The sequence below is a fragment of the Anopheles ziemanni genome, chromosome 3, assembly GCF_943734765.1.
Source record: "Anopheles ziemanni chromosome 3, idAnoZiCoDA_A2_x.2, whole genome shotgun sequence".
In the NCBI taxonomy this organism is placed as follows: domain Eukaryota; kingdom Metazoa; phylum Arthropoda; class Insecta; order Diptera; family Culicidae; genus Anopheles; species Anopheles ziemanni.
Genome location: NC_080706.1, coordinates 11,052,961 through 11,079,547, shown reverse-complemented (window position 1 = coordinate 11,079,547; position 26,587 = coordinate 11,052,961). Strand labels below are relative to the sequence as shown.

Below are 26,587 nucleotides of genomic sequence, written 5' to 3'. Positions count from 1 at the left end.
GTATAGGCATATTTACAAACATGTGAAACAAGGAAGATAGTTTTGATACCACACCACTTACGGTTAAGGTTAAGAGACGAAATAGAGCACCGAAACGTCCACCGTCCTACTGGTCGATCACATTACGAAGAAGTCCTGGATCAGGGGGGGAAATAGCTGCTTGATCGTACGAGCGCAGCATAAATCGTATGTATGCGTTTTATAATAGAAAATCCTAATCTGCTTGCAGTTCTTACGATCTAGTGAAGGGAATAATGTGAGGAGCGAATGGAGTAGGAAGGAAACCTTGTGGAAAGAATAAATAAATAACGTATTTCTCTTCCACACCAGCCGTGCTGCTGCGTGGTACGCTCATGGTGGACACTGTGATTCATTAACATAGTGATTGGACAAGTCCACGATAGACGATAGAAGAGACAGCACGGCGCGTGAAGAGAAATACGACCGCTTACAAACTAGTGGTTCTGCATTTTCAAAAACTGGTCTTTCATCATACGCACTCACGTTGGTGTGGTCTTTAACTTTTCTTTGATTTTCCTGCCCTTTCCGAGTGCGTATCTCCTCCTGCGCTGAAAGGACATTTTATTTACACAATCCATTCTCGGTAAAATTCTTCAAACGGACTACACAGGAACAAACAGAGGGAAGGAGCGAGTGAAAGTAAGCGATTCGAAGGTGAAGACGAGACTAAAACGAACGGAGGCCGCTTAGAAGCTTCCTCCGGAATGGTGGCGGGGGTTTGGAATGGATTCGGTTGAAATACTTCCCGATAATGTTGCTGACGTAAACGGTATGCCTAGTGCTTTCTTGCTGCTCCGACGGCGTAGAGAACATCCATAATATGTACAGTATAAAATTCAACAATCCGCACCGGCATCCGGTCCACGCGGCCGTTTTGAAATCGGGACATGCACCGCGTGCTTGTTTAGTCGGAACGGTCGGCATGTGGTTGGTGCAGGGATTTGCTGTCGTTGGCACTGAGCACAAAGATGGGCGAACTGTAGTCGACGTACTTGTCGGCGCCGATGGCAAAGATTTTGTCGCCCCCGCCCGTGTAGTGCTTCGCCTTCGTGCTGCGGCCACGTTTGAGCATCACGAACACGACGAACACGGCGACCAGAAAGGCGGACGCGGTCGCCAGCACGAACACGATCGTCTGGAAGGTGTTCTCCGGCACGCCTCCGGAAGATGGTTGCGCGAGCGGTTGGCCGGATGAGACGCGATGCGCGAAACGGGACTGCGTCATGTCGGCGACGAGCTGGCCGCGGTAGAGCGCGAACGTTCCGTCCCGTACCATTTCCTCGATGGCGTACGCATCGTCCACCTTGGACGGCTCGATTAGATCGAACCGGAGCGTCACGCTACCGTCGGCGTTCTCCTGGACACGGTAGTTGTCGTAGATGTTGCCGACGAGGGTAGATAGTTCGGTGCGCAGGGTTTCGTACACGTGCAGCAGTGGTCGCTGGCGCTGCATATTGTTCAGCCGCAGCTCAATCTCGACTACGTCGATCGGCGTGAAGAGACAGGAACGTTGGCCACGTGGGAAGGTGCTCGATAGGGGAAGTTGGTTGCCGGCTGCGTCAACGCACCAACAAGTGTCACCGTTGCACTGCATTGGCTCGAAGGAACCGGCGATATCGCAAGCCACAGGGAACGAGGCGGCCAGCTGGAGTGCCTGGCAGCGGGTAACAGAGGTACGTAGCCGCTTGGCAACCGGACCGTCACTGGTGTCACTGATAAAGTTGCGACTTTCCGCTGTCCTAGCCAGCTCGATCACTCGTTCCGTGACGGACGAAACCGAACCGATGTAGCGCGGTTCCGGGGCGTAGTTGGCACCGCTAGCGACAGACACTGGAGGAACCGGTTCTAGGTCCTCGTCCACCAGATAGTTGTTTTCGTCCACGAGGAACGTAATCTGACGGATCAGTTCTTCCATCACTGAAGAAAAGGAGAGAAAACCATGGTTAGAAACATCTCTGAATACCATCTGGAGAGCATGTATGGCCTCACCTGGATCCTGACTGGAGGCTGACTCGACCGAGTCCCCGCGGCGTCGCGCCTGCCGACTGCTGCACTTTGGTTCGGAACCCTTCGTCAGTGAACCCTTCACCGGTGCACCCTTTTTGTCCGCGCACCAGCACACACCAACGGATGGTGCTTCCACCATTTGCCCTGTGATGCTTTCGTGCGTTCCGTTCGCCGTCGGAGGTGCTCCCATCGATCCCAAACATTGCACCGGACTCCAGAAGCCCGTCTCGGGGTCACAACGCGGCTGGAACCAGGTGTTCGGTTGACCGGCTCTCTTCGCCGCCATCGCGTTCTTGAGCCTCAGCCGTTCACACTGGGACAGTACCGGGCAGACACCGTTGCAGGCTTGCTCGCTGTGGAACAGGTTCTTCGACTGGCAGAAGACACCCCGTGGCAGCGTCACTGGAACACACTTGTTCAACCGTGGGCTAAAGCGCCACCGGACGATGCTCTCTAGTTCATTGCTTCCCGCTGGATCCGTCACCTGTAGGCAGCTCTGGTCAATAGACTCGAAGCAAACGTCCCCTGTGGAAATAAAGGTTATGTAACCATGAATTCCGGATGGGACAAAGCGGGAAGTTGTTGGTAACTTACGTGTCTTTCCACAGCAAACACCTCGGTTGCTGATCGGATTCAGCTGGCAGATGTGTGTCGAGGGGCAGGTATCAGCGTCGGTCTGTGGTCCACAGACAATCTCCCGCCCACTGGACCGCAGTGGCAAACCCTCGGGGCACACGGACTCTCGGATCGGTACGCAGATTGGCATCTTCGGGCAGGGCACGGAAATACATTCCACCTGTATCAGTTGGCACTCTTCACCGCGCGGACATGATATCTCCCCACAGGGATCACGACACTCGCACGTCTTGCATCCATTCGCATCGATCCGGTAACCGTACTCGCACGGTCGACACTTGAGCAGTGGACATTCCGTCTTGGGGTACAGCTCGCAGTTTGGTGGACCACCGTCGGCCGTCCGGGTGCCACTCTTCTCGTTGCCGAACTCATCCACACACCAACATGTGTTTCCGGGACCACACTGAACCGTCCGGAAGCTACCGTCGGTGTCGCACTGGGCGATATACTTTTGCTTCGGTGGAACGCCCAACTCCGACGCTTGGTGCAATTGGATCGTTTGCAGATGCTGGCAGGCGGTCTTCAGCTGTGGATCGACACACTGCGTCCCACAACCGTTCGAACAGCAACGGCGCGTGCCATCACAGTGCGCATCGGTACGGCACTCGTACTCGCACGAATCCGACTCGGAGTTCTCAGCACCCGGCGGTACCAGGAACGGACACTGACCCGGTTTCTTTGGGAAGCAGGCCGGAACCGGTGGGCAGTATTCGCCCTCGCAGGAAACCTCCACCGAGCGGCACTCTTGGCCATCGGGGCAGGTGACGCTATCGCACGGATCGCGGCACTCGCACGATGGACACTGCGTTTCCGGATCCAGCACGAACCCATAGTCGCAGCCCATGCGGCAGGTAAGATCCAGACAACCGAGACTTTCCCGCAGCGCCTCACAGCTCCTGGTGGTTGCGTTGAGTCCACGCGTTTTCGGAATCTCAGTACCAAAACCGTCCGCACACCAGCATTCTTCCACCTCCACCTCCACCAGCTCTTCTTGGGCGGGCGTGGGCAACGTCGGTGTAACCAGAGGACGCTTCAGCAGGGTCGACGGTTTTATCTCCGGTTTGTCCAGGTTCGCGTTGCCATTCTTCGACTCTAGTCGATTGAAATCGATGATTTTCGCCGAACGGGCCTGAACGCCAGCCTGCGGGTACCCCGGCAACAAGCTGACCGGCTGTTCCGGCCCACCAACGGGAATGAGCTTCAGCGTATTGTCCGGGGTTGGGTTGGCTGCTCGTCGTGCCCGTGCCGAGGATCTCGATGACGTTTCGATGGGTGCATCGGAGGGTGTCGCGGGAGTTGAAATTTGGGCACTGGCCACTTCCGCATCTTCCAACATTTTCCTCATCCGACGGATGCTGTTCTGTTCAATGTACTTGCGCTGTTCCCATACCTTGACCTTGATTTTACGCGTCACACACTGCATCGTCTGGTAGCCACCGTCGGGGGTGCAAGCCGGTGGTGGTAGTGCTAGTTCCATGCCCTCCACCGTGCCCTCCATTCGGTCGGAGAAGTCACGCAGGTACTCGCACACTGGAGAACGGAAACAAAATAGGTAACATGCTGGCAAGCTGGAGGTTCCATCTAAAGAACTTACTGGTCTGTTGACGATCCTCGTTGAGTTCCTCATCGTCACCTTCGGTTACCAGAGGGCAGCAGACGCTCCGGGACTCACCATGAAGTTTGCGACATTCGTGCGTCTCGACCGGGCAGATGATCGTATTAGACATCGACCTTTTGCGGCCATTCTCCTCCTCGTCCAGCTCCTCGTCATCGAAGAAGCTACGGCTTTGGTACTCACGGCTCTTGAGGCGCTCTGCACGGGAAAATGGAAGTGGTTATCAGGTTGTAGGTGGGAAATTCAACGCCATTCGGAGAACTTACCCATATGACAGAAAAGCAACTCCCCGGTGGAGTTGTCCGCCAGCGGGGTACCGATTTCGCACGGGTTCGAGTAAACCAGGTCCGGCTTGCAGACCGGCTCGGACGAGCAGAGGCCAGAGTACGCTTCGCACTTCGGATCCTTCGCTACCTCACAGTGCGATCCGGCCGGGCAGAGGTAACCTTCGCACGGGTCGGAGCACTCGCATGTCGGACAACCATTGTGATCGTTCTTGAAGCCATACTCACACACGGCGGCGCAGATGTTGTGATCGCACAGTGTCTGCGAACCGTCCACACTCCGACCACCGGCTCGTCCTGCCGCGAGTAGCTTCTCCACGCCCTCGCAACTCACCGCTCCGGCCGCTCCCATCGTGCCCTTCAGCTTGTTACCACTCTTCGGATCCACGCACCAGCAAACGAGCCCGTTGCGGGAACACTGGCGCATCGAGAAGCTACCACCCGGGCCTTCACACTGCGGAACATATCCACGTCCCTCGCGCTCGTTCACCGAAAGCAGTTCCGAGAGCATACGCGCCTGGTGGCATGCGGTGACGTTCGGCGGTTGCTGACAGTTCCGGCCACATCCATCCGACTGGCAGCACTTCTGCATCTGCGGACACTCGAGATCGTGGCTGCACGGTGTCCCACACAGGAAACCAGTGTTTGCCGTTGACTCGATCTCGTTGGCACGAGGACAGCTGCCTGGCTTCTCGAACTGCAGCGAGGCAGGACAGCACACACCGTAGTCATTGCCACCCTGAACTAGGCAGCGATACAACGGGGGACAGCTCGGTTTGCCCGGGTCGGTACCGCATAGGAAGGGGCGCACAGTGCCCGAGATTGCCAGTGGTTGTCCAGCCGGACAGAGGTCACTCAAACTGCGTGCCTTACGACCTGAAAGGAAAAGGAGCGACTAGAAATAAAGATCCTTCCTACGGGAACACCTGACTGCTCATACTTACACGTTGGAATTGGAGGACAGGGTTCCGTCTTGCACTGCACCTCCTGGGGTTCGCACTGTTGCCCCCGCGGGCACTGCACGTCCTCGCACGGATCCCGACAGCGGCACACTGGACACCCGGACGACGGGTCCTTGGCAAAGCCGGCAGGGCAGAACATCCGGCAGCTCGACGCCTGACAGTGGTTCTCCACCCGCGTACAGTTCACGTCGTCCGCATGGCTGCGCCGGCTGCCCGTGATCTCCACGCCGTACTCATCCACGCACCAGCACTCCGTCCCGTTCAGCTCGTTCGAACACTGGACCGGCTCGAAGTCCCCCAGGGCGGTGCAGCGCGGTATCCGGACCGTTTGCAGCAGACTATCGCCCAGCGATTTCGCACGACGAGCTTCCGCACGTCGCAGGTGCTGGCAGGCGGTCAATTCGGCCGTTTCTGAGATGTGACAAACAAAGGTAGAAGCACAGAGGGACAGAATTAGCATTACAAATAGCTTCACCTTCGAAAAGAGCGAATACAGTAGTCTTCGAAGCGTTTTGAGAAGAAATAAACAACATCATCAGGGAACAGGACCGTGAAGGGACAACGGAGCGTGATTAAAAATGAGGACCTGAACCGATCCAGCGAATTTCCGTGGAAAACGAGCAGCTCAAAGTGTCTGGTTTCAGCGGTCACTGGCCTTCGGGAGGGTAAGTTGATCATTCCCTATAACACTGGGAACCGTATCCCAACTTCATCAGACTTGGTTAGTACTAAATGTATGTTTCCTACGCTTCCTGGTACAAGGGATGTCAAGTAGCTAGGAATTGGATAGATTTTGAGACTAAACATTTCTATGCGCTAAATTGTCGACATTAGAGAAATATTTTGAATTGGAAGGTTTTGATCAACAATAATAAAACAGTGTTTGAGACTTTCCAACATTTGCTTACACAATTCGGAATGAATGTTGTCCAAAAGAGCATACAAATGACTTTTTATATAAATCTTAATGCAAACAAAAATGATCATGTTCGAGTTCAGGCAAGAAAACCGAATTTAACGACATTGAAATCTGAGATAAAGTTAAACAAATCGAGCCAAAAAATGAACACGTAAGAGACAAAAACTGTTGCCTTAAAGACAAAAGTTACGCGACATGTCAAAACATACGCCTTAGAGCTAAAAGGTGGTGTACTTTTTCAATCATCGGTGGGTTAAAAGGCAAAAATTCGTCGGAAACTACTGTAAACATTAATTATAACCCCTCTAGAAAATTTAATAAGAATTCAAAATCTTACAGTGGCTTTAAAATATTTCACCAATACAAGTAACTTGCCAACCAACCCGGTCCACATCGCTGCAACTTAAGAACACATTTTGGCTTCACTTCCAGCTGCGCAGGGCACCAGCATAGCAGACACCCGATTATTATCAGGACTAATTGAACCGGTAGGGCCAGAGGATACATTTCGGTGCGCTCGATGCTGCTTCTGCTGGCTGTTCCGTTGGTACTTTTCGCGCGAAACAGGTTCCAGCTTCAGCGAATACACCCTAAGAACCCTAAGAAGCAGCTGCCACGGGGGAGAAAGAGAGTCTTCGCCATGGCTGAAACTGCAGCGCGTCGGGCAAAAAGGGCTCCAAAACCCGACTACCGACTTGGACCGAACGACGCAGATGAAGGACGGACAAATTTGACACCCCTTCCCTCAGCGTGAAGACTTGAGGTTCCTACCCGGCTGTGTTTGTGCTACCGGTTAGCACACCAGGTAACGTCGCAGCACTCAGCGCATGACTCAAGGTGTCGCCGTCCGCCGTCCGGGAAGCGAGCAGGTATTTCTCGACGTTGTGCGCGTCGTCGCACCTCGGACGCGCTTCGCCGGTTGCCTTGAACGATACGGTCGCTTGTGGGGATGGGAACCCCATCTGCCCGCCTTTGGGGGTGGCGTGGTGGTCGAGTGAGTTGATAATTTGCATAAATCTACGATTGACAAAACCTGCTGCTGCTGCTGCAAAGCTTCACACAGCGCTTCAAGTGTCGTCGCGGATTCGTTCGCGTAAGGAATGTTGAATATATGCGCATTGTTTTCGTGCTTAAAAACTGAGGCTCGTTTTTTGGCAGCTGCCAAAGTTCTCAAGACACAACTTAGAATACCTTTTGGCCGTGCCGTCAGGGATGCGGGCTCGCTAAATGACTCCCATTTGGCTGCGCATTACCGATGTGCGAAACGGTGACAGTTTCGACCGACTTTTTCCGCCACGACAAATCGCATTTCGGCGAACTGCCATCATCCAAATAAAGATCCCAATCGCATCGACCCGAAGAACGTACCGCGTACCGCCATCGGAGTAAACTTTTGCTCCTAGAACTTCCAACCAATTAGTGAGCAAACTTTTGGAATTTGCCGCATTCCTCCGCTGGGCCCGCATTCGCGAGGAATGGAAATAATTGAATCGCAACTTATCTGAGCAAAACCATTTTCTAGCACGTCCTTACAATCTGGACGATAGATTATTATCGCGCATAGTTTTGTGCCAGCTTAATTAGAGGATATGTTAATGATGCTATTAATCATAGATGACAGTCGATTCGTTTTTTTTTTTTGTTGATACGTTGTAGTTACGATACTTGTGACGGAATCCATGTCAGGGTGTAATCAAATTTGTCCATTGACACATCTGATTTATTTCAGATTCTCTTTTTTCACTATGGATCATGAGGGGATGCTGTATTGATATGTGGTCTGTAATTATGTGTTTAATTGCATATTCGTTCCAATTAAAGACCAACATTTAATTATCTCTCATGGTCCTTATTTTTGCGAAGACTTGATTTACTTTTCCCTCTGTTATAGTTATATTTTTACACGTAATGGTGAGTAGCTCACTACTAATTTTTGATGAAGTTAAAGCTTTACAATGCTTCATTTCACCTTACCTAACATGGGTATGCAGTTGTATAAGTAAATGTTTAGTAGTTTTTCTCCACTGACAGCCATGGTTTGGATGAATTTTGACGGTGTGATAACAAAAAACTACATCTTCTTTCTAACACGCGACAACATTTTAGTTTTATTTTAACGACCACCCAAACGGGTCGCAGGCTAGGCAAAAACTGAACAAAAAGGAAAGTCCACTCTGAGTGACGGACAATTTCATCGTGGCGTGGCCGGTCGCAGCGAACAGCATAATGCCGGCGGGTGAAAGTGTGCACCGATTATGTTATTATTACCATTTCCACGCGCAAACGAAGCTGGAACGAGCTACGGTTGAACGTTGTTTCCACCGTTAGCAACGACGAGGTGAACGATAATTTTCGCCGTGAAAAACCCAAAACTGACAAACCGGTGACCGGATCCACCTCTGGCTTGTTGGATGTGCTGGCGGCAAAACGTCCGTTGCAGGTCGGGAAACTGGTGTCAGCTTGTGACGCCAGCTCCGTCACACTACCGGACGTTCCACGCTTTCACACCTTTCTCTTGGCTGGACGTAACCGACGAGGTCATGCTAAAGGTTGCAAGATGGCTCCGAGGGATGCGATAGGAAAAGCTAGGCGCTTCATTTTCCCCCACGATTTTATGGGACGTTGTTTGGTGGAGTCGTGAACCAAAAGAGTTCACAAACCTTATTGCAGAAAACACTGAAGTGGGAAATTAACCCAAAGTGTCTTCAACATTGGCCGGTGTGCAGTTGTAGCAAGTTATAAACTTTTCTCCTTTTCTTTCTCTGCTGAACCCCAGATGATTGAGAAAATTGTTCATGATCCATGGCAAAAGTCTGCCCGAAGAACTCTCGATATAGTTTTAAATTTCCCTCGAGTGTTTGGGGAAAATTGAAATAAAAATGCGCGAAATACTTCCCTTTCGTCCCTTGAAGAGCCTTTCCATCGACTTTATGTGGAGCTTAGTTCAAGTTTTCATTGTGTAAAGCTTATTATTTGGAAGCGGGAAATAAAGTGAATGAGATGGTTTAAGACTCGCAGCCCGGATTGAAACGAATTGAGGGGGGGCAACACAAAGCCCCAAGTATAACGACCCGATTTGTCTGTCACTGGGATGGGCGGCATCAATTCGTCCTCGCTTTTGCCTCACTTTTTACGAGGACACACTCGCCTCATCGTTACACCAAAGGCATTCCCACATTAGAAAAATTGAACCTTTTTTGACACGAATTTGCGATGCTGAAGGAATTGATGGAAATGTTATCACAAGTTTACGATGCACATCCTTAAATTGACCGGGCGTGTTTGCTGCCCGAACGATGGGAATGGGAACGATTTTCTAATGGTGCGTTATGCGCCGTAAAATGGAGTGGACATTTTCGTCGGGGAAAAAACCACAAACGCCCCGGGGCTGGGATATAATGGCTGGTTTATGGTTTTCCCCGTAGGGAAAACGAGTACTTTTGTCGCTTTTTCTTTCCCCGCCTTGAGTTGGTCCGCTGGGTTGCCGTTCGGTGGAAAAGGGGATAAAAGTTTTCCCGCAGAAGTCGAATTCCTCAAAATCACCGCTCAAAAGGTAGCGGGAGGATAATGCCATGCTTACACATACACCCACCAATACACCTTGCTGCCTCCATCCAAACGTTGCTCAAGAATGCTCATTTTGTGCCGATACAACTTTTGTGCCGATTTGTGCCGACACACAATGGAAAACCCCCAAGTGTCCTCCAGTGTTCACCCATTGGTATTTTCCCGCGAGTGTGTCCCTGCCAGAGTGCGAAGGGGAGGCAGGTAAGGTGCTAAGTGAGGAACGCTAGGTGCACCGGAAACTGCAAGTAGAAGTTTTCCATGCCGAACAATGCCCCGCAATCGGGGAGACCAGAACCGGGTAGGGAACCGGAAGTGGAGTCGGTTTGGTGGTAGGTGCGTTTGGTGAAAAGGGTAAACTTTTCCCTTTCCTGGATGAAATTTAATTACAAATTTAACCGTCACCCCCGACGATGGTCGAGTGGCTTGTATTGTGCACTGAGGAAACGTGAATCTACATGTGATGCACGTTGGAGTGATTCGTCGTCGCTTTAAGCTTTGGCAATCTCGGGCTGCGGCGCGAAATGGCCTCACCGTTACGTAACGTCAGCCATTCGATTGACGCGTCGAACGCCATGAAAGAAAGGAAAAAAAGAAAACGCATCCAACCCGCCGTCGATGATTTCATAACCGAGCGTGGAGTCCGCGAGACGTTTTGCGAAGGAATTGTCCGTGTCTCGCGAGCATCGTGGTTGATGTCATCCGTTGCGCACGGCTGCCGGTTTTTCGGTGGTGAGGAGAGGCCGGTGTGCGGCCGACAACGGCTGGGTGGGTTTGAAAATTATTCCAACTTCCACCCCTCCCAGTGCCATGCATCCAGTCGACGCGAACAATCTGACGAATGCGTTCGGGCAGGCAGGTTGAAGACGGTTCGTTTTGTTTCAATTTTGATTACAACTGTTCGTGCTTTTGCTTTCCATTTGAGGTCACGCATGAACTCATTATCGATGCTTCGTTCCGAAACGGCCTCTGCAGAGGTTATCGAAGCAAGCCAAATCATAAAACCGAGGCGAGGTCCGAACGCACCGAACGGAGCCTACTAGCCTTGGAATGCATTCCACGGATGGAACTGCTGCCGCACCTGATAGCCATATTTGTTGTCCTCGAGGCGGATAAGGGGTACCTCGATCGCCGTCGGTACATTGCGAAACACTCCTATCATGCCCAGCTAAACACACTTCCATTTTGTCACTGTCAAGCGGGGAGGATAATTAAAAATATTACCACGCCCTAACCGAGCCCAGGGAATGTCGGTACCCAGTCGGTGTAAACCAATGTAACTATTTTCCAACTGGCAATTCAATTCCGTCGAACCTGACTGTACGCATCAAAAAGTACAGCGAGTTGATTTCTTTTTGTTGCCGTTGTTATCTATAAAGTGAAATCATGTTTGAACAGTCATGTTTAATTTAATATCCCAACAATCAGTTTCATACACAACGACAATTTAACCATTATACAAGATAGCAAAGATAAAAATAAGAACTCATTGTTACTAAAGGTAATGGTATCTTTAAAACATGGAAAAAGCAACAATGTAGTACTTTGTTTCGATTGTACAAGAAAGTATGTAAATACGCTCGATTTTTGTGTGGCATTTTAATGCACATTCCTTCAATACAATGATGAGGGAAAATAATTTTCTTTTTCTATTTGAAGTCGAAGTTTGATGCGACCCAGACAGGCATTCTTTCAGCTGCGAGTGTTCAATAAATACCTGAGTAAATGCCATCTGTCAATGCTGGAGTTATTTAAAAAAAGGAAGTTATTTCTCACTTAAATAAGCAAATGATACAATGTTTGACTGGAATTTCAGTTCATTGTAATGCACCCTTACCCATGAAAAATATATTGTACGCGCTTGTCGTAAAGCTAAATCGAAAATCATTCACCATCGGTGCAATCGCACTTCGGAAACACTTCAACACACAACAGCGAGCCCGAGGGCTCTCAAAACAATAGAAAGCTGTGCTTGTTTGCTTGTTGTAAAAAAATCCAATTCATGTGGAAAATCCCCGCTCGGTAAGCCACGCAAACGTATTCGAGCGAGCTGGGGACGTGCGTGTGTTGCGAACGCAAGTGGTGTGCAATCCTTTTTGCATTTGTGCATTTCGCGTCAACCAGTGCCGCCAGGGGAAAATCCCTCGTGTAGAAAATCCTGCCGCTCGGAGGTGATTTTTAATTTTTGCCCATTAACTTGAGGGCCCTCGAGTTGGTTCGGTTGGGCGGGAAGGGAACTCAAGCAGTGCTCGAGCACTCCCCCGGCATGCATGTCATTCCGCCATAATTTAACTTTTCCTCTGGCATGCGTTTTTCGCATGCGCTCGTGCCGCTTCATGCCGCCACCCGACGGCTTCGGTGTTGCCAATTTCCATCGGAATTAGCGTCAAACATGTGAGCGCCCCCAGGAAGTGGGGTGTTAATTATGGACGCGTACAAACGAAGGGTGAGATGTTCCTCGCAAAACCGAAACAAAAACGAACCACACAACTCCCGCAACTTGACACGCAATTGTTTTGTGCCGCTCGTTTTCTTCGCGCGTAGCACAAAGATCGCCAACTACGGGACACATGCCAAGGTCGTCCGCCGTAACGGCCCCGCAATGGCAGGTGAAACGGTGGAGGGCGACGTTTATGATGGATTTCGCCGCCATTAGTATGCGCCGACGGCGTGGACTGCGGACCTTCGCGCCCGGTCTGTAGTAGGGTGCATTTAGTTTATTAAAATTATGCGCACGCCACCGTCGGCGAAGGAAAGGTGAAGTTGAAACAGCAAAAATAAAATAGAAACCAACCAACCCCACACGCCACCATCCAACATCTATTTTCCCCCTGTTTCCAAATTAATTTCACTGTTACAGTTGAAACTGAAAGTTTATCGAAAGCATGCTTAACTCGTAGCTTGACCGAACCGGAAGATGAACGCACGATAATCGATGAGGAAGATGAAGGTGATAATGGTGGCCGGCAGTTCAATGACTTTCGCCGGTTTTCCATCCCACCAAGCGGTGCTTGTTGTTATTTACGCTTCATTCGGTCCGGAGGAAAATATTTCCGCGTTAGTGATAATGCAACGGTCGTTTTATAACATCTTTCAACTTCAGATTTACTATTCAGTATATCGTCGATTTATGTTGTTTCAAATACATTGTGCTTTTAAATAGTAAAAATAAATTGTTTATATCTATTGGAGTCCCAGCTTGGCTTGGAATCACATAATAAAACGTCATTCGTTTGGTTTTGATAGATCAAACGGACATAAAATGATAAAATGATTATTGTTTCAACTAAATCAACTTTCCAAGCTTCATCTTTCCGCTGATTGCATGATGTCTAACAACCACCATTATTTACCAGCATCTGTCCGAGCGAGCATCATGGTGTTTCGCGGAAAATCGAATTATAAACACCAACTGATATCATTACCGCGCTCGGATGGTAAGGAAAACTGACCAGCAGACAAAAAAGAAGAAAACATTAATTAAAAACCCCAGGCCTAACGATGCCCCTCCGATGAAAGTGGGTCAGATGGGGATATAAAGAGGAAGTGAAAGCTCCCATTGGGGATGGTGAACGTAGGGGGTGGTGGAAGAGGCTTGTTCATACGCCGTATGAACATAATCTAAGCATAACATGTCGCCGGGTGGGAAAAAGTTCTTCGCCGTTCGGTGAATCGATACCGATTATGAACGCCTCATCAAACCGGAAAGCGAACCTGGGTTTGGGGTTAGTGAAACATACTCCCATACGCTTCCCCAGTAGAAGCGGACCGTGTTTCCACGTCCGACAATCAATCAGCGGGTCGTTGAGGTGTGGCCTGGGGGCAAAAAACAGGGCAACAACTAAGTGGTCACAAGCGATCAATTTCGATCGTATCAAATCAACAGCGAAAAACAAGCAAACAATAACGGAAAACACCACCCACGGCCTCCGCCCGTGCGGTGATTAGCGAACTGACCTTCCCGGGACCGATTTGGTGGTTTCTGTGTGTGTGCTCTTCTTTTTCATGGTTACAATTCTGGGCTCGTTGTGTGTTTGATAGCAGACTCCGGGCTTTCCCATCCTCTGACCTCGATGACGATTTGACCGTCAAACGGGACACGCTGAGCGCGTCCGAATGACACAGTTGTGGTTGTTCGGAGGAGAAAACCATCGTCCACCGAACGCAAAGGGGGGAAAAGATAAAACCCACAGTGTTTTCGAAAATAGAAGCATCCAACACAATACCTTCCATACAACAGTGATTGAGGAAAAATTACGACTGAAAAAAAATGGATGTTAAAAACCCTTCAATCATGGACAGATACACATGGGAAGCCAATAATAATCCGGTTGATTGTCGACATTGTAAGACCCGCAGCTGCACTTGCGGAAGGTAGCGATAAACACTTCCTCCGGTTGCGGTTAATTTCCACGTATTTCACAGTCCAGTGACTCGCGCTTGGAAAGCAAAACCGGAGCAAGCGACGAACCCGGCTGGTCATAGATATGGAGAGGAAAAAAAAGAACCGTGGCATACTGTTATTCTCTTTTTTCCCCTTTGCTCAAACCAACATTGGTGGTGGTTTTGCTTTGCCTGTCTCCAGCAGAAGCAGTTACTTTTTTCCGATAGCACCAGGGAAAGAATTCATCCACTCGTTAAAAAGGCGCCATTTAATCGCTGTGTTCAAAGGATTTATACTTCCCGTGTGTGTATTTTGCTTTCTTTCTCGTCGCGTGGCGCCCGCTGACCGAGTTCCATTTCACATTGAGCGCGTGTGTGTGTGTAACTAGATTGTATTAAAAATGTTGCGAAAGTTGCAAAGTTCGCTCGGTGTCGGTCAAGCGAACTGACCCGTTGAAAGATTACGACCAGGCGAACGGTTAAAACGAAAGGATCGGTTGCGGTTCTACAAGGCAGCATGTGGTGTGTTCGGCAAGATTTATGGCAGACCCGGTGGCGCTGGCATTCACTCGTACACACTACAAGAACGTCCAGATGCAGCGATGCACGTCGACGGAAAGGAGGATGTGGCGGCACTACATGGTACCTTCCCACCCGAGCCGCGTACATTAGCATACAATCGATCGAGGTCAAAATGTGTCGGAGAAAGTGTTCCTCCCATTTCGACAAACGTGCCCTTCCTCCCTCCCAGCGTGACTCTTTGCTCTCGAAAGGTGGCGCGCACTCGAAGTCATGTGCTGGAAGTGTAAAATTCCCGGCTCCGGCTTTGTCTTCCGCTGACTCAGCGCTGTCTCGGCGCCGGCCAAGTTCCGGGGCGTTCCCATCTGCCGAGGCGAGAACACGCGGTCCCCTACCGCGTGCGAAGAAGAAACCGAAGAAACGGATCCGACAGCAGGGGGAACTTTCTCCGGGCGTGAGTGTGTTCCGCGGGTTCCGCGTGGTTTCACTTTCACCCTCGGCGGTGGTCGTGAAATCGGCTTCGCACTCTCACGCCTCTTCGCGAACCGGACCTTCGGCCCATCATCATCATCATGAACGTCATCATCGCAGCTGGACCGGTATTTACTGGAGATAGTTACTTCCGGATTTCCGGTGCGGCTGGCTATTCGTTTATCTATTTGTTTTTCGATTGGGCAACATTCGGATCGGCAACGGCGCTTCATTGAACAATGACCCGCGAATTTAACGCGTACGTCTCTTCTTTTCCCCCCTGGCGCTGGGGTTAATGTTAAAGAAGAACAAGTTCGATAAAATCAACTCCCACCACCCCAACGGTCCGACTCGGTTGACTGCCTTCCAACTGCCAGGGGCTTCCTCTTCGAAAGTATCGGGAAAGCATGCCAAGGCGGTCACGGTTGACTGCGTGCATCGACGTGAAGACCCGCCGTTCGGTTTGGCGAGCGAACGTGTGTAAGTTATTTCCAATTCATGGGATGCATTACAAGCATTCGGAAGTAATATTGGCAGTATGTTGTATATTTGGGTTTTCAAAATTCATTGCAAATTGCAAATGATAGTTAACGAAAAATATTCTTCAAAAAATTACAAACTTTTATCGTTAATGTCTTTGAATGTTTCTCAAGCATCTAAAAATTTCTTAAATAGGATAAAACATTGTTTAAAGGAAAGCGATTATCATTTACATAGAAGCTTCTATTTGTACCTTGCCCTCAGATGGTTCAAAATTGGTATCTGTATGAACGATAACTTTTCCAATCGTAAAGATAATCTAGTTTGTTCACCAAATTTTCGCACAAAAGATACCAAAGACAAACGAGACAAAAGTGTTTTCTAAGACAAAAGTTTTGCATCAAAGATAAGAGATGGGCTTGTCGTCAGCAGGAAAATAACGTCCCCAAGATCTAATTCCCAGAGGGTTCCGATAGGGAAAACAATGTGTTTCCGCCAATTACCACAACGCGTCAGTTTGTTTTGCAGTTGGTAAAACCATTAGCTCATGAAAAGAACGGCAACGCACCCAAGAATGGCGTTTTCACTAGCACATTCCAGATACTACGCACAAAAATGTTTACGCCCTTTGTTGGCCAACGAAAGGGAAAAATACAGCTCTTGTATCTAAGCGCACGGATCGCCCTCTTTTTCACAAATTTGTTGGAAAACTTCTGTTGCGCAGTAAAAAGAAGGACTCCAGTTGCGCCCCCATTCCCCCAAGGACTCGGAAAAGTTTGCGTTTATGATCTGATAAATCTTCCGCTCGGTAAAATGGTCCCACAAGGCGCGTGTGCGTGCGTAAACTTTTGCCCGAAGATGTGCCATTAGCGCCTGTCCACCGGCTACTCCGTGTCCCCCCCCGTGGGGTCGCAGCAAATGTGCGTCGTCGGTTTTGGGACGAATTTGTCAGAACTTCTCATTACCGGGTACTTTTCGGGGCACATTTTTGTTTCTATCTATTTCTTTTAAGGATAAAAAAAAACCACCGGAAAAGTTCGACCCGGTCCCGATGAATCCGATGCCCTCCGGGGGGGCAGGGGTTGTTGTTGTCAGCCCCGGTGGCATTTCCGTTTATCGCGACGCAAACGGTGCGTATCGCCAATTAAACTTTACCGCAGAAGCCCCGAAAAACGGTGCCAGAAGAACATACAAAGCAGCGGAAAACAGAAAAAACAAGGTTGTGCCCAGTCCACAGGAAACAGTACAGTACCATCATCCCTTGCACCCCTTCCCTCTCCCCCCCCATTGTGTCAGCCATTTCCCTTGGAACCAATTCGGCAGCAAAGACGTTCCACGCGATGGAACCACCGTCTTATCACGGTGGTTGCTCCTTGACACGGCGCCGGCTGGAGAGCGCTGACGGCATTGGCATTGTTTTTCGCCATTTCGTTCGTACACCGGCGGCGGAACCGGTCGGGGGCAGAAATGGATAAACTTCAATTCAATTTGCTTCCAAGACGTTAACCGTCGCGCTGTGTTTATTGGCGAAGGTTGAATTGGGTTTCAGGCTGATTGTTATTTCTGTTGAGCTAACGCTCACTCATTCTTTCGCTCGTCCGTAGGTTCCGTGCCTTAATGTTTGCATACTCCAATTTTCCGGGGGATGTTTAACAAAAGAAGCACAAGGAAACACCCTGACTTCTGTGCACGTTTGGTAGCGTGCAAGTAATATAATTTAAAAATACGTAGAGCGAGATTTTCATCAACATTGATTGCAAAAAGGGCGAATACTAAACAAGGCACATTCAACGCTCGAAATGAAAAGTATCTTTTATCTGATCTACATTTCACCAGATTGAAATGACTCAACGCAGAAGAAATGGAGAAATAAAACTTGTGAAATCACTTTTCTCGACGTTCTATTTTTGTATTAACAGAAACATCAATATCTTTTTGGAACATACTTGTTCAACGTTGGCCGAATCTCTATTAAATATTACGTTGCTTTGATTATAATAAAATGATCTAAGAAGGCATTTAAAAGTAGTAAACTACAAAGGTATGCTGGAAATATTAAAACCATATCCAATGGAGTCTTCAAACGATTTGTTTAATCCTTTTTCGCCACCCGGATTTGCTTTGAAGATGGTAACAATTTTCCTAACGCTCTTTCCTATCGTTACTAATGAATATGTTTTCTTGTTTCTTGTACTGTGTTTACTTCAAAGCAGGTTTCCCACTACGTATAAATTGTGGTAAGCGATACCTCGCCTCGGAATAGCGAACTTCCAACGAACTTGTCGAGTTTGTTAGAGGACGAAAAGGGGTTTGAGTACTTACCACTACTGCTAATGCTGCCACTACTGGTGCTGGTTTCGTCTAACGGTGTGCTAGCGGTAATCTGGAGACAGAGCAGTCCGGCCACGAGCAGCACCAGGGCTCCGTGGCGTCGGAGGCATTTGTCCAGCAGTCGATCGATCTGCTTCATCCTTGATACATCGAACCTTCGTCCCGCCGGTCTCTGGACTGGGCTCAGCTGTGAGGTGAAAAGAAAAGGGAGACAGTGATTAGAGAATGTCTGTGTGTGTGTCACGGTCGCCGGAAGGAGTCCGACTGTCGGACCTGACTTCGGATGGAAAGCGCAAACAAACCACGACCGAGCGACGAGCTGGTCCGGCTTCATCGCAATGCAACCCACGGAAGGCCTCCACCGGTGTTACGTTGGCCGGGCGAGACGCCGGACGTCGAAACGGCAACAATTGGAAATCGCCTGCCCGTGACGAGGCACGCCCAGTGGCCCCCCAGAAGAGGCTCCCCTTCCCTCCGGACCTTAGCGTCTAACGGGCCACGCTCATTAAACGTTGGCCCCTGTAGTGGCGGCAAGGATTTGGATGCACGTAAGTTGCCATTGTGCTGCAAGCAAGGTGGTTAGCCAAGCGGTTCCATCCCTGCCAGCCCCGGGATGCCGAGAGATGCACCGCCCGTTACGGTTCGGCACATGACGATTTTGTCTTCGGCCAACGACCACCACGCCACAGTCACCGGTGGATGAAGACCGATGGAGCTGTCCATCGGGGCTGTTTCCATTGCGTGAACCAACCAACACACACACGAACGCAGTCTTCGGACCACGGCACGTGCTGCGGTCCGTAATCGGATTATGGAAAATCCAAGCAAAGCGTATCGAACGCCCCAACCGGGCACACCGTAACGGAGCAACAGCAGCAGCAACCAACTGGACACGGTGCCAGTCGGTCAAAATCCATTGGCAACGGCTTTTGAACGGGAAAGCAGAGAAAACTTTCACTTTCGGCAGCATAATGCCGGCAACATAACCACCCAACGCCGCACACGTTGCTCATCATCGCTAGTTGACAGTTGACAAGCGCAACGGCGCACGCCCTGCGGATTGAGTTATGTGCGTCATAGAGCCGGTTTTTCCTCACAATTGACTCGAGCTGCTCGAGCATCTGGCACGCCCAAGGAGCGGAAATACGTGACGACGATTTCGTTTGCGAAACGTACGATTTATGCCCGCCACCGCGGGAAAGCAAACGCAAGGGAGGCGACAACGAGTGATCATATTTTACGCCCAATTGACCGACGTGAATCGGCGATGACGGCAACTTTCGGGCCGTGGTGGAAAATTCATTTTTCATCCGTCAAACCAGGCGACACGTATGGCGGCGAGCATCGATTCAGGTTGTGAGGGAAAAGAGAGCATGGAAAAACAACCTCCCGCACCCTACGTTCTCAATCGAAATCGAATCGCTAAGGCAAAGAAAACCTTTTTTCCCATTTTCCTCATCTTTTCCGTTGTTAGCAGGCCATAAAATTCGAATCATATTAAAAAGATAAAATAAAATGTGCGAGCATTCGAACAATCGTGGGGGACAATCTCTGGGACGGGGGGTAGGTGGATGGATGATTGGGACGGTCTTGATCGGATTGTCGTTATTTTACGACGTCGATAAAAGTTTGCAGACGCCCACGGAGCGGGGGTCGCGCGCGCGGGAACCGCAAATCAAAGAAAAGAAAGTGGAGAAAGAAAAAAAAGTAAACCAGACTCAAAGTAGATTGCGGTTTCCGGTGGCCCGGGTTTACTTGCTGAGCTGGATGAGTGGAAGGAATAGAATGGAAACCGAAACACAACCAGGACGCGGGAAAGGCACGGTGGATGCACGGTGGTGGAGGGGGCAAAAACTGGTGGCGACAGGAGAAATTGGCCTCATAGAAGAGAAACATTATTAAAAACTTTGCTGTCCTTGTGGTCGAGTGGCGAGACGGGCAAACTACTTGAGGAGAAAAATAAAGGCAAGAAATGTGCTCCACCGTAGGGGTTCGCCGGGAGCTGGAAGTAAACGGTGGAGCTGGAAGAGCGTTTTCTCAAAAGACCCGGGAGACGGAAGTTTGTTAGGACGGCTCCCGGAACCCCGGTCGAAGTTGTGCGATGTGGTCTTGGGAATTGATTGTTAGTTCGCTCGAACGGTGAGCTGTGAGAACTCCAATTTAGCTGTCACAATCAGTTTGCTTCCGGTTTTCGCCCGATCGGCACACCGGTCGGCAATATCCGGACGTCGGCCGGACTGTTGCGGTTAATTATTAATCAGAGCGTACTGCGATCTCCTTCGGGTTTCAGGTTACGATTTCCAATAACCTGAAGTTGTATTAAACACACTTTGTTCTTAGATCTTGGAAAGTCAGTTCTTCCGAGGGATATTGAAGAAGAAACGTTATGGTATGGTTCATTACTAATTAATAGAAAATCACTTTGGTTCTATTAAGCGTTCATTGAAAACTGTACCACTATATTATTTTTCCAAATATGCACCTATTAACAAGAACTGAAAACAGTCGGTTTGGGAAATTGGTATCGCTTATACCTGTCGCAAGGAGAAGTTTCACAAACAAATCGACGTTTAAGTACAGCAATAGGGAGAATGTTTCGATGCCAAATATTGTCCCTTTCGGCCGAGCCAACTGATCCTCATACGAGTTTTGAATAACTATTAAGAACCACCCTGTATTAGACGTGTGGAGCTTTTCAAAAGCCTCAACTCAGGGCTCCACCAATGCTTCGTACAACGACTGTTTGCAGTCAACCATATTCTAACGATAGTCAAACATGCTGTAGGGAAAGTTCTACGAGTTTCCAAACAAACACGACCAGGGTCTACACGGCACTACTTGCTAGAAATATCTTCAAATATTGACCCGGGGAAAGTTTCATCCAGGTGTAAACCCCGGCGCTAACTTTGTCTGTCCGGTCCAAACGGTGTTTCCATTTGGTTCCGGGACTATGGAAATCGTCTGGTTTGAAGGAGATATGCAAGGATTCAGTTGAAAAAGGATTCAAGTTGTTATTGTACCTAGCAGGAGAATATAACGGAAGACAAACATTTGAATCCATGCGAGAAGGGGTTTTGCCTTCTAGTGAGGGTTTGTAAAAGCTTTCCTTGTTTTGGAGGTTAGGTGAAAGGTATTTCCAACCGGTCCACAACATTGTAACAAGGCGTTGACTTGCACTGTACGATGTACTAAAAGTGAACATCAAACGCGGATTGAATTCCCGAGCTTGTCGTACCTTTCTACAATGTGAACCCGTGAACCAAATTGAAACACACATTCCACGCCCGGTGCCAACCACGAAATCATCGCATCGTTCGAGAGTTTTCCCATAAAATGGTAGGAAACCCATGGGCCATGGTCCCACGACAATTCCCTTTCCCTTCACCGGCGTCTGGTACATATATTATTATCCTGCAATATCCTTGTGTTGCAAAAGAGGGAGTGCAGAGTTCGGAGCACGTTAGGCGGGACGGAACGGGATCAAAAAACATGAGCCCCACGAGAAATTGCAGCTCATCCATCATCTGCTGACGACGCGCCCTACGTCGAAGATCCGAATAGCTGTTCCGGAAGGAGGGGTGAGTCTCCCGAGAAATCTTAGCACTCTCGAGCCGCCGAGGATTCGAACTGCCCTATTTCGTGCGACGACGGTTGGCAAGTAAACATACCCTTCGAGAGAGGGAGTTCCTGGAGTTCTTTTCAAATTCCTCTGGCTTAGCTCTGGAACCAGCAACATATGAGGTGGTGTGCCTTAATGATGTGGTGGTGAGGCCAAATACCCCAACTGGAAAACCCACAATTCTGGGCCGTCTGTCGTCTGCTTGTGTCACAAATTCCCCCGTGGGAGAAAGGTTGCTGAAGAACATTTTAAGCACCAGGAAGTTTCCTGGGGCCAGCGCACTGGGCGCAAGTTTATGCCTCGCGTAAAGAAGTGCAAAAAGCTGCACCGGGAAAGCAATCTACCCACTTCCTGCATTTAATGTTCCCCGCTGGAAACGACGAAGAAGGAAACTTTTACTTTCCTCGAACCGGCCCGGCGTCTATTTGCATCCTTAAAAACTTGCCCGAGGCCTTAGGGTTTGTGCGGGAACTAAATAGTGCCGGGTTGGGTGGACGGCAACAAATTCCAAACCGCCGAAAGCACGAGAACCGGTTCGGCTGATCGTCGCACTTTCCGCGACGTTGCAAGAAAATTAAAATTTAATTTCAATCTCACACAGCTTCCTCACTTGAAAACAACATTCCGCTGAAGAGTTTCAGTGTGAAGCGCAGGAACTTTCCTTCACGTACACGGCCGGATCACGCGGAATACCCGCCTAATGGCGAGGAATAAGTTTACACACGTGCTACAGCGTTCGAGGCAGCGACTGCAGCCGGGGTTGGTTGTGCAAATAGTGCTCACAGTTGCCTGTTGTTTGACTTTCATTATGTTTACAGGCGAGGGCACAGGCGACGGAAGTGGTGGCTCTGGCATCGGACCGTTTTCGCAAAGTGTACACAGAGGATCTCCGTTCGAATGCCGACACGCCCTGACACAATGCGGATTGGGCGGGATAAAAGAATGAACAAAGAATTTAAATTAATCAATAATTTTCAAGCAAGAGGTGAACCAAAGACTCAATCAGCTTCAGTTTATTAAATGTACTAAAACAGTATCTGTTCTAAATCCCAAATGGAACATCACTAAATATTAAATTTATGATTAAACGATCATAAAATCCCTTGTAGCATTAATCCTTAAAACGGTCATTTCATATCGGTTATGAGATGATAGCGTAACGCCTCGTGATTGAAAACACGTAACTATCATTAGTTGCTGATGTAACGCTATCATCTCATTCATCTCAATGCTCCTATTTTTCAGTTTTCAGTGTTGGTGTGTGATGCAAATGATAATCGGTGTTCATGTATTTTTAACTAACTAACTATAACTATCCCAGACCAACTGCTAGACATTATTTACCAGTTCTAAGGGTGTGGAAAATGCTCCCCTAATAATTGCTAAAGAATCGAGTTTTATCCGAAAACCTTCATAGAAGCTCCCACTGTGCGTGACTTGCTTAAAGTTTCGTCGACCTCACCGCAATGCAGTGTTTTAAAAGTTTTCCCTGTTCGACGAGAGGAAAACACACACACACACACACGGGAGTTCGTTACCGAGTTCGTTGGCTTGGTCCCTTGTCGCTCGTAGCGAACACCGCTCGCAGCCCTCTTCGAGTCAAGTGGATCAACACAATGTAATTTAACGTTGTCTAACAACACATGCCGGAAAGCAAGTTTCGGCTGGATGGCCTTATCCGGTCGTCAAAACCCCTTATCCGCCTTTAACATCTCGTTTCTGCTTCATTAGGAAGCTGATTGTTCCACTCGCCCCGGATAAAGTTTAACGGTATCCTGCACCGGGTGTCCCCCGTAGTTTCCCCTGCGCATAGTGTCATGATCTGTCAACAGCATGCAAATCGAGTTACGAACACAGGGCCGGTGTGGTGTGGGTGAGAATATCCTTGGCCACCCACGACTGTATGGCGAGGAAGAAAAGATATTCGCCGCCATTTCACGCTGGCAGACGCTGGGTCCTTCACACGTCCCATCGTTTGCTCGCTTCCGGTTGCTAGTGGGACAGAGGGGTGTGGTTTTAGGATACGGTTCGCATGCCGGCACGTTTGTGTGCGAATGAAGAGATTTATGTCCCTCTTGATTAGCCTTCCGGCGAGATGGCTGCTTTATCGTTGACAGCTTGATTGGCAGTCCACATTGGCGTGTTCGTCGGGAGAAGATTTATTTGGGTGTTTGTGCTTTATTAACAACTGCCCTAGGTTCCGAGGAAATTGAAAAGATAACACAGGAGTGGCAGCTACCGAACACCGTTGCCTAGAATTAGAAGAAGTCTTCCGGTACGGATTGCTGCTTCTCGAAGCAACTCTTCACCGAGGTGGACACTTGCCGTTCGTTCTGCTGCAGCAATCGGTGCCGCTGGACAACGCACTTGTCGAACTTGTCTACGCGTTGCTCGAGGGCGCCCGACATCCTGCCCATGGTGGTCGCGAACGATCGTAGCGCGTCGGTTGCCAACCGGGCCACATTCGACATGGCACTCCCGGTGCAGGCCAAGAAGCTCCGACCTAGGCCCGCGTCTCGATCGAGACACTTGCCCATCTTCCGGTACGGTCCATCCATCTTTCGCCGTGCCTCGTCCACCTGGTGGCGCTGGTTGGCCAACTCCTCCGCCAGCCGATCGTGGCACTCGTCCACGTTCGCCCGCAACCGGTGCTCGTACTGTTCGATCTGGGCGTGCAGTAGCTTCATGCACTTGCTCTCGTCCGGCAGACAAACGTCTCGGTACTCCACGAACTCGGACTCCCAGTGGGCTCGGATGCGTTCGTTCAGTTGGTCCACCTTCTGGCGGACGGCGGTCATCATGCGGTATCGTAGGTGTTCGAACTTCGTCACGGTGTCGTTAACGTACGCGTGGACACTGTCCCGTATCCCACCGAGCGCCATGCGTACGCTCTCCCCGATCCGGAACGGATTGGCACTGATGAACCCAGTAGACAGTCGCCCAAACATCGCCACCAGGTCCGGGGCGGCCAGATGTCGAACGGACGTCTTCGGTGGTTCCGTTTCCTCCTCGAGCTTCTCGTGCAGCTCCAGCGGATCCGTGGGGAGGACATCCTCCACGCAACTCGTCGGTTGTTCCGTGCGGACGGTCCCTTCCGAGTCGAGCTCCCCGGAATCACCCGAAGCAGGTCGATTCTGCTGTTCGTCGTAGCTGCCATCTTGAAATTGCTGCAACGATGAAACCATCCAATAAAACTGGCTCCAGTGTCCACCTCGCTACTCCACAGTGCGACCTAACGGACCTGAAAGATGTCGACGTGTTTGACACCCGTCACCGATGGCGACATCAGCAGCACTGCCAGGATCAATGGCGCCCCGGCGCGCAAGCGGCTTCCGTATTTCATTTCCACCCCCAATAAAAACACCAAATCACAGTCAATTGATCCCCCGGTTCGAAGGTTCCTTTCAGCCAACTTATCGAGCGACTTTACCGATCGCCGTCCAACATTTGATCTCCCCAGGGGCGGAGAGAGCCGTGCGCTTCCCGAGACACCTTACGGACGACTTCACGCTTCCCGAACGCTCCTGGCTTTGAGTGTTCAGACGATGGCAACTGTGCAAATAGTTACCCATCCGTACGGTTGGGAAAACGTTCCCTTTGCACCCGATTTGTATTGACATTTCAATCGGAAGCCGTCCACCAGCTTCTCTCCTCCCGAGCAACTGGTGTTTGCGACGGTCAGCGTTGTAGTGCGTGGGTGCTAACGACTGCTGGCCACAACGATGACCGAGGGAGGCGAAACAGTTCCGAACGTCACCACTTCCTTCGAATGAAGTCGTCACTAACCGAGACTGGTGGACACCGAAGGGAGGTCGTTTGTTTTCACTACGCGCCCGGAATTGATTTCACCGGATGCACGTTTAACCCCCTATCCGGGTTCCGGGCGGCCACTCGGACGAGAGCACGTTCACCGTTGACCACTGTTGTTTTAACGCCAGCGCCGTTCCTGATTTGTGCCCCCCCCCCCCGTGCCGGACCCTCGCGATGATGATGGACCGGACCGTGTTGCGTCAGAGTGCAAAAATTGCGTGGTTGCGAAAAATCAACACACTTTATTTGCACGAAAATGGTAGCAAACAAAACCGAAATCGAAAGCAATAAAAAGGTGAACCGAAAACGCCCCTCGGAACGAGACGAACAACGTTGAAAACACCATTCCGAAAACGAAACCGAGCGAACCCAACGGCAACTCGACGTCGGTGAAGTGAAGTGAAGAAAGTGACGGCGTCAGAAATCCAATTACCCCGTATCGAACTCGAACAATTCCATTTCCGGCCCGCAGTGGTGAGACCCGGCGGGACCGCCGGTGAAACGCTGGTTTTGGGCGTGAATAATTTATGCAGAAATTTTGTGATTTATGGGCTCACAACCTCCCAAGGGTGGACCGGTACCGTGTGGTGCCGATGGAGCGACGGAACGTTTGGATGCTGAGAATGGAGCGTTTTCCGGAGACAGTGCAAGACACTCGTTTCCAGCACCGTTTTGCATCGGTTTCGATCGATTAGTGTGCTGGGATGCCCGAAGGGAGCGAGAGTGACTGGTAGTGCGGGGAAAGAATGTAGGGGTAGTAAGGTCAAATGTCACCATTCATGGAGGTCGAAATTTATGACACGAACGAATTCCCCAGCGTCCTGGAGAATGTTTTCGCATAGCCGCATTTTGTGAAATTCCCACCAGCGTGTGAAGAAGTGTATTGCGAATTTTAGTAAACACTTTTCATTTTAAAACTATGTCAAAAATAGAAAACAAACTGATAAATGTTGTCGATCGTAGGTG

At 49.8% G+C, this 26,587-nt stretch overlaps 2 protein-coding genes across 2 annotated transcripts; both read right to left on the bottom strand.

The window, feature by feature from the left end:
• Positions 1-925: 925 nt before the first annotated feature.
• On the bottom strand, positions 926-18,331 carry LOC131288021 (uncharacterized). The gene is made up of 7 exons (XM_058317117.1): positions 18,184-18,331; positions 5,508-5,936; positions 4,546-5,439; positions 4,259-4,477; positions 2,623-4,194; positions 2,011-2,553; positions 926-1,938 (listed from the first exon to the last, which is right to left on the bottom strand). Exons 1-7 carry the CDS (start codon positions 18,329-18,331, stop codon positions 926-928), a joined length of 4,818 nt encoding a protein of 1,605 aa, XP_058173100.1.
• Positions 18,332-24,069: 5,738 nt separating this feature from the next.
• LOC131288664 (uncharacterized) lies at positions 24,070-25,154 on the bottom strand. Its single transcript, XM_058317822.1, has 2 exons — positions 25,053-25,154; positions 24,070-24,978 (listed from the first exon to the last, which is right to left on the bottom strand). Exons 1-2 carry the CDS (start codon positions 25,152-25,154, stop codon positions 24,070-24,072), a joined length of 1,011 nt encoding a protein of 336 aa, XP_058173805.1.
• Positions 25,155-26,587: the final 1,433 nt, after the last annotated feature.

Coding starts and splice junctions, on each gene's coding strand:
- LOC131288021 (XM_058317117.1), bottom strand. CDS start 18,331: ATGAAGCAGATCGATCGACTGCTGGACAAATGCCTCCGACGCCACGGA. Junction 5,440..5,507: donor CTGTCCTCCAATTCCAACGT/GTAAGTATGAGC, acceptor TTTTCCTTTCAG/GTCGTAAGGCACGCAGTTTG. Junction 4,478..4,545: donor GTTGCTTTTCTGTCATATGG/GTAAGTTCTCCG, acceptor TTTCCCGTGCAG/AGCGCCTCAAGAGCCGTGAG.
- LOC131288664 (XM_058317822.1), bottom strand. CDS start 25,154: ATGAAATACGGAAGCCGCTTGCGCGCCGGGGCGCCATTGATCCTGGCA. Junction 24,979..25,052: donor AACACGTCGACATCTTTCAG/GTCCGTTAGGTC, acceptor TCATCGTTGCAG/CAATTTCAAGATGGCAGCTA.